Source organism: Rhagoletis zephyria, unplaced genomic scaffold, assembly GCF_001687245.7.
Source record: "Rhagoletis zephyria isolate East Lansing unplaced genomic scaffold, Rhagoletis_zephyria_1.1 Rzeph_scaffold_20875, whole genome shotgun sequence".
NCBI lineage: Eukaryota > Metazoa > Arthropoda > Insecta > Diptera > Tephritidae > Rhagoletis > Rhagoletis zephyria.
In genome coordinates this window covers 1-8,171 of record NW_016177933.1, presented here as the reverse complement: position 1 = coordinate 8,171, position 8,171 = coordinate 1, and the positions used below count along the sequence as shown (strand labels likewise).

General features: G+C 39.7%; 1 protein-coding gene across 1 annotated transcript; it reads right to left on the bottom strand.

Annotated features, from left to right (window-relative positions):
* Positions 1-4,963: 4,963 nt before the first annotated feature.
* Positions 4,964-7,848, bottom strand: LOC108380934 (uncharacterized; the record flags this gene model as incomplete). The annotated part of the gene is made up of 2 exons (XM_017637333.1): positions 4,964-5,108; positions 7,726-7,848. Coding segments are annotated over 2 exons (268 nt in total), but the record flags the coding sequence as incomplete, so codon positions are not given.
* Positions 7,849-8,171: the final 323 nt, after the last annotated feature.

The window sequence follows — 8,171 nt, the reverse complement described above, 5'->3', positions numbered from 1 at the left end:
GATGCTTTGACAGGTAGCCCTTAACTTCGCATCTGTCCAGGGACCATTTTCATGATAACCGCCGCATCGACACTAAAATGCTGGAATGTACTGTACGATTCATACAAAATGTAGAGGTCTTTAATGCGACCTGAATAAATTTTTTCAGGGAAGACGATAAAAAGGCGAACTTCCTTGTCCTGGGCGAAATTGAGCGCATCAGAGAGAACAGCGCCTTATCCGAGGACGAATGAAAGATGTTAAGGTTACCATACCTGGCCTGCCTATAAAGATAATGGAAAACCCTAACCTCCATAGAGATTGGTTCTGGCATTCTTAAGCTCATACTTATCTATGCCCCGCATAGCTCTTAACCAGAGGATATCGAATAGAGAAGAATGTAATTAGGTTAATGTTACAAAACGAAGAATACCTCGGGCCTCATTCTGAAACCCAAAGTGTTGGTTATCGGTGACTCTGGATGCCCACATGAACATGAAGATAGAATCCGTCTTGACGGGCAATGACATTCCTGATTGGCCTCCTTTGAAAGCGCAATTGGTTATCTGTTTGGAAGGGCACCTGCGGTGGATAATATCGTTCAGGATAAACGTTTTTTGATCAATCTTTAGCATTAGAAGGCGGTAACCGTATATTTCGAACCGTATATATCGAAGTTGGCGAGTACCGCAGTCAACCGAAGGATGCATTGTATGATGCTCCCCTGACTTCGCGTTGGAAAATGACAAGAAAAAGAAGCGGATGCCTTACGGGGTACTCCAGGTCATTCGAAAATATTAACTTGATTCCCCTGCCAGGCTCATGGACTCATTTATGGTCACAGTTCTTGATAAAACGCACACTAATGAATAAGCGCTCGTGGAAAGACCCTACGGATCCTTCACGAACATCCGAATCCGAAATCCGAACCATCCAAAGTCATACCGACCCATCAGTGTTACCTCCTTTCTACTAAGAACCATGGAAATACTTGTACACCGACATATCAGGGATAGATTTCTTAGAGGAAACCCTTTACATAGAAACTAATGTGCCTATCTTCCAGATCAATTCGGGACAGTCTGATCAATTCTCAGATTATTTCCTAATGACCTGTTTAAAATTAATAATAGCGGATACCCAAAGGTGGAACAATTTTTAAAAAGGAAGGATGAGAAACCATCTGCAGGCTTAATATGCAAAATACTATCCAGCACGTCGTCAAGCGACAAAATAAGCTGGTCAAAATAAATTGGGAAGGTGGCAGCAGGGATAAAATCGCCAAAGGGTTCAGACGATGGCTGGAGATATTTACATGCACGCATGCATTCATGTTTCATAACAAAGGTGGCAACAACGTCTGCAACCAATGGTAATCAGTACAGGAATCGGCAAAAATATCGTCGAAAAACTCTACGAGAGAAATTCTTCAAACACATACCTTATTAATTCGAGAACTCAAAAACAAAATGTGCAACCTTTGCAATACACATCAGTGCAGAGATGACGCGGCTCGTCGTCTTTGTTGTTTTACCGTTTAAGCTTCATTGAAGCAGAAAAATTTAATCATAACAAGCGCCAAGCCATAAAAACTCAAACATTATGCGTAACTCATTCAACCCAGCACACTCGTATACATCTATTCGGATCTCGCTCCACCTCAACTTTCCCACTTCGCCTCTTCAGAAATTTTATTTCCTCTCAACGTTGCAAGAAAATATGAATGTCGACAAACAGCGGCTGTGGAATGTTAGCATTTTGCCAATATTTACGCATTTTGTTTACATTTCATTCAAGCGTTAACCGCCACCACCACCGCCTCTCACAGACCATCGTACAACACAAACAACAACACTGTGCCGGTTATTGGGCAAACACTGCTGCTGTGGTGTTGGCGGTTGGGGCGGCGCATAATTGGTGTATTGTTTGGTGGTTACTTTGTTTGTTTATACTTTGTTGGGTGTACTCGGTGAAAACCATAAAACAACAGTTTTTTTTTCAAAATCGCACGCTTTTCTCAAAGCAGCCTACACTTTGCGCTGTTCACTTTTTTTTCTTTTTTTTGTTATTTTTCATATCTTTGTGGGAATGCGCAAGGTGATTCCTATTCAAATACATAAAACAACGAAACAACAAAGTTAATTTCTTCAAATGGGTAATCAAGTTAATATGCTGCCAGCTTGGGCTATCAGGATGAGGTTAGTTAGTTGAAGGTGATGGCGTTTATACTATGAAGTAAAGTTGTAACTCTTCGTGCTACCTGCAACTGCCCAAAGTTCTATAGAGATGCAAACTTCTTCAACTATCTTTAGCCTTCCTTCTAGATCATTTCGGGGCTAGTTCGGGAGTAGTTCAGAATTAGTTCGGGACTAGATCAGGGCTTTCTATAGGCCAGTACGGGACTTTTACGGGATCATTTTCCATATGTGTTTTATTTAAATTGAGATTGTCATTATTTCGTAAAAGCTTTCCACGATTTTTTTCAACTTTTGTTTACCAACATATTAAAGCAAACTTTGATCTGCATAGGTTTTGTTAGCAATCTTGCCGGGCAAACTTCCAGAGACAAAGTACACCAAACCTCTTTTCGCACGCTAAACTCAAAAAGCTTATAAGTAGACCCGTGAAGGAGGGGTCCGTGCTTAGAAGTGCACGTAAGTGAAGCAAGCTTCTGACTGCCATTCAACAGGGAGCGACCAGGCGTGTCCAGATATTTATATCCACGTATCTTCTGATTACGAGAGACCTTGCGTGCGCTGGTTTTGGGACTCGCCACGTGAAAAGTGCTTCCCAATGAAAATATATACCATGCCTCGGATAAGATTCCTTCTTTTTGATGAAGACTGCGGAAACCGTTTAAAGGACTACGATTAAAGGGCTTCTGTCCGGCTGGTAAATATCCTCGTAAGAATAAAAGCTGACATCACCACCATCCAAAAAAAAAAATGCGACGGACGCGGCAAGGCACTAAATGCCTAGGGCCATGCGACGTCTACTAGAGCTGACATGTGAAGGAGCAAGTGCTGCCGTTTACTCCGTTGGACGAGCGTCTAGCCACAAAGAAAGCGAGATTCTTCAACATCTCGATCATTTTCAGAATATTTTCTGATGAAGGCTGGCATTTAAGTGCTTTCTGCAATCTACAAGAAAGGCGACCCCGTAATATACGTCAACTACCGCAGGATCAGCGTTCTAAGCTATCGAGCGTATTGTGTAAAAGGCTAAAGCCCACCGGTCTACTTATTGGGCCTTATCAGTGTGGGCTAAGAACTGGAAAGGCCACGATAGACCAGATATTCACAGTACGCCAAATATTTTAGAAGACTCTCTGGAAATAGTATCGGTACATTATCTATTTGTCGATTTCATATCCGCATTGGTTAGCACAAAAAGAAGTTATCTACATATATGCCGCGACATCTGAATCTGGTATCCTCTCGTAACTAATACGCCTGTGTAAAATGACCAATGACTGTGATATAGCTTCAATGCCTCCTCGATGGCATATACCAAAAAGCTACCTCTGCGGAAGTTGTCGGGATGAGGATGAGGAGGAATGGATTCACCACTTCTTATGTCAATCCTAGCTCTCTGGTCAAGGCGTCTCAAGCATTTGGGATCACGTTTTTTCAATAGCTTGTAGGAGATAGAGCAGCTGAAAATATCGAACATCCGCGGCTTCATCCAGAGATCTGTACTGGGACCCCTACATAATGTATGGCGGTATATTGCGCTTGCCGGTCCCTGAAGGTTTTAGTGTCGCGGGTTTGGCTGATGATATGTCGCTTGTAGTGCTAGCAGAAATGCTCGGCACTATTTTAAACGTTGCAGAGGTCCCAGTAAGGGCGGTAATGAATGAATAAGGTCCTAGCAGCCGCAAGAAGGCAGGCGAAAGTCGAACACTCAATAAAAAAAAAAATGATTTTTGGCGGTTTTCGGTAATTTTTGTATTTGTTTTGCATGAAAGCTGTACAAAGTATTTGTCGAATCGAAAATACAATGGAAAGTTCGAATTCCTCGCAACAAAAACCCCTCCCATACGAATTTTGATTCCCCCAATCTAAGGGCCCTTCAAGTAAAACATCATGTTCAGTCGTTCTTGTGGTGCGCTTCTCACGGCACCTGATATACCGAGGCTTGCGAGTCTCTGCACTCTTCCAGTTATTCTCTGATCGCTGCTTTTATCCAGTGCTTTCCATCAGACCAGCGCTCCATAGGGTAAAATCGGTCGGATAACTGTGGTGTACATAGCATGAGTGATGTGCAGTCACAGCGCCCAGTTTTTCCCGAAAGCCCTTTTACAGGTATAGTACGCTGCGAGATCTTTCTTTGCTCATTTTTCTACTTTGCGCCTCTACGCTAGTTTGGGGTCAAGGATAATACCTAAATATTTCACCTCGGAGGAAAGGTTCAGACTAGTCCCGTCCAGCTTTGTGTAGGGCAATTCCGGATTTTTTTGTTTGCCTTGTGCACGAGACAAGTTCGATTCTGGAAGGGTGAACTTCTAGCCATTTTGTTTTATGCTCAGTTGGAAACACTCTCCAGTGCTGATTCCATCAGCTAAATCTTTGTTTGCAAGAATTTTCTGGAAAGTAGTATAGGCAAGTCATCAGCGTAGGCGACCACCTTCGTTCTCCTAATTTTAAAGCTTTTTTAATTAAATACACTAATTCTTGTGCCAGAACTGTAAGTTCCCTTTGCTCTAGAAATTTAACTTAAAACAAATTGCTTCTAATTCTCTGCATACATATTTCTTTAACAAATCGGAATTCCTATTACATTTCTGACCATATCAACGATTGGAAATGCGATCTGCTTCTATGGAAGCTACCTTCGTCGACATCTGCTACTTAACCGCTACCTGATAATCACTTCTCTTCCATTTCCATCCATTACTTTTTGATTTAACGTTTTCCATTCCGCCCCCTTCCTCCTTCCCATCCAGCCAGTACTACCACATTACCAATTCAGCTTCACTGTCATTTTATCTACGCTTTGTTTCGCGTTTGAGTATCTCCTCTAAGCGACGTCGTTCTTTGACACTCAAAACATTCTCCAATTGTTCCAGTGTCAGGTTGATTTCGCGCTTCGAGTGCAATGGCGGCCAAAGTGTTGTGATGGCGAAGGTTCTGCGAAGTGAATAAAGTACAAAAAATTCCGATTTAGTTTTAGCTTCGAGTATTAAAATATGTCAAATATGCTTAAAATGCTACTTCAGTTTGTTGCTTTTGTTGTTGTTTTACAAAAGTGTGTGTACCTCAACGTTTGTTAGAAAATGTTACATATACATAGTTAATTGCCACACTACAACAAAAACCAAGCAAGCGGTGATTGTTGTTTTTACCTTTGGCTGCAAAATAGCCTTTTTGGCGCTTCAGTTTTTGGTGTTAAAAGCGAATTAAGCTAAGAGGGTCAACGCAAAGGTTAAAGGAAATACTTAAGAGCGAAATACACCACACAAGCGGTTTGACAAACCAAGCGAAATTTCCCTTTGCTTCAAGCCATTTGTGCTGTGTATGGGGGTGTTTGAAGGTTTGACGGCGGTTTGTCAAACCTTCAAACACCCCCATACACAGCACAAATGGCTTGAAGCAAAGGGAAATTTCGCTTGGTTTGTCAAACCGCTTGTGTGGTGTATTTCGCTCTTTAGCGGTGTTGGATTGCAGTTAGTTTAACTCGCTGAGGATTCCTTTGTTTTTCGTTGTGAAGGTGTCGATTCCAAATGTTTCAAAACTTTACAAAGTATCGAGAAAGTGTTCAGAGGGCTAAGTAGCGCTTTTGTAGGAGTGAGTTGACCGATTTTTTTATTTGCGGCAAAAGCAATAAAAGTAGTGAATATTCTTTAATTTGAGTGGGTTGAGCGCTCAGTAAATAATTTTGTTTGCTCTTAGTTCTCAGTATCATTAAAATTGCACTAGAAGTTAGTACAAACATCCATTTTAAGGATTATAGATTAACGGAGCATTGGCTTTGTGGGGGACTTGTGCCTTCCGTGGTATATTTTCAATCATAATCCTGACAATGAATGGCCAAAAACCCCGGCGCCATATTTGGTATGTATGCTGATGTCTCCAAGACCGATCAAGGTAGCCGAGTAGGGGTATGTGGTTTACTAAAGAACTTAATCACTACTCCTAGTGAGTAGTTACTCTGTCTTCCACGCTGTGTTTCAAAGTTTCGTAATCTCAATATGGGTATCATTCGAAATGTTTTAGAAAAGACTTTATTTCTCTTAACTACATGCAGCAAGCCTTAAGTTCAACATTAAAAATATTTTCAGCTTATTTGAAGAGGGTTGCCACCAGTTCAAAAAGGTAAATTCAAATTATTTAATAAGTTAAGTGAATCATCAAGATGGACGTCAAACGAAATGCGTTTGTAAAGGCTTAATACCTGAACTATACTTAGAAGGGTTGCCACGTATTTGAAAAATCAAATTCAAATTAATTCAGGAATTAATTGATACCAATGTCAGAAGAAAAATATTTAAGAAAAGTTCATTGTTTCTAATTTATACTCAAGATGTGTACATACATATATAATATATTTAAATATGAGTGTCAAACGAAGCAGTTTTATGAAAGCTTTAATTTTAAAATACTATTGATTAGGGTTGCCACGTATTCGAAATGACATATCTATCTAACTATATACATATATTTTTTATGAAAATCTTCAAATCTGCACCATTCCTTTCAAATTCAAAAATGATATGAAAAACTTTTTTATTTTTTGAAGTTAGGACTTTTTATCGAGACAGGGTGATTTGAAATTAGAGTAACCGCACCACCATGCGAGACTTGTCCTCTTTTCCTCAGAAACGACTCAAAGGATTAAGATTCAAATTGGCACACAGCTCGCTCATAACTCTGACCAACATTTGCATTATTTTTTTCCCGGTTTTTAAGAGTGCTGCCACCTGTTTAAAATATCAAATTAAATTTTGGCGTTTTAGCTGCACGTGGGTTCACTGGTAATATACTAATACAGGTAACAGAGAGAGAAGAACTATCACTTCAGTTGCGCATGGGATCTTCACACTATTTTTTTTGTAAATCTATTTCTTGTGTGTAAACTAACTCATATAATTACGGAATATGAACCAAATGGGACCTTGAACAGAGTTCTTGAGTCATGATTTTTCTTGGTTGTTTTCTAATTCAGAGTTTATTGGGTTGGTAAAAATTATACCTAAGTTTATAAAATGAAAGCGGCTTAAGCCAGGCACGTGTGTAGGATATTGTACAATTCAGGAGTATGTATCTAATAAAACTTATAAGTATTGCCAACTTACGCGTTTAGATAAAGAGNATTTTGATTTCGTACAAAAGTTGTATATTAAAAGACGAATCTAGTTTACCAAAATTTTCTAATTTTCAAGATAATTTCTCCAAATATTCTCACCATAAGTATCTTACTCAGACTACTACAAACTGTGTTATACAAAAATTAGTATTGTGGGTGCAGCCCTTCCTCGGTGATGCTCTTACCAACGAACAACATTTCATTTAAATATGCTCAAAAATGATAGACTTTGTTGCTATTTTCTAAAGAATCAAATCGTTGTATAGTTAAAGCTCAATAGCACTTGAAAAGACCGCATTTGTATGTAGATTATTTTTCATCACTATGTTGACATATTTTCCTACAGCAGTTCTCTGCTCAAATTATTATTTGCATTTGTAATACTTCAAATACTATTTTTACCTTGTAAAAATTATCCAATCTACTATGAAAAATACATACCTGTGAACACGCATCGCATCGATGGCAGTCGGTTGCATGACTTCATGTTGTTGTACTTCCTTGCGGAACTCAGCATTGTAACGACGGAATGCATCCATGTAACGCCTTTGGCAAACTTCTTGGCTGCAGGTACACAACAGGAAAAGAGCAAAGTGCAGGAGATAGTGAGGAAATCGGAAAGAAGAAGAAGTTGAATTGTGCAGATATGTATGTACATCGATGGATTACCGACGCGCCGGTGGAGGCAAAAAAGTCAAAACCAACAGTGCAAATAAAAGTTAAATAAAAGGACAATGATGTGAAATATGAAATGAAAATATTTGCTGAGCGCATACAAAACTCGAGAAGATGAATCGAGCAAGAGCACTAAGCACAAAGTAAACCGAAGAATAGAAACCACACAAAAAATAAAGGTAAAGGCATTTTCCAACAATACACCGGCGGGG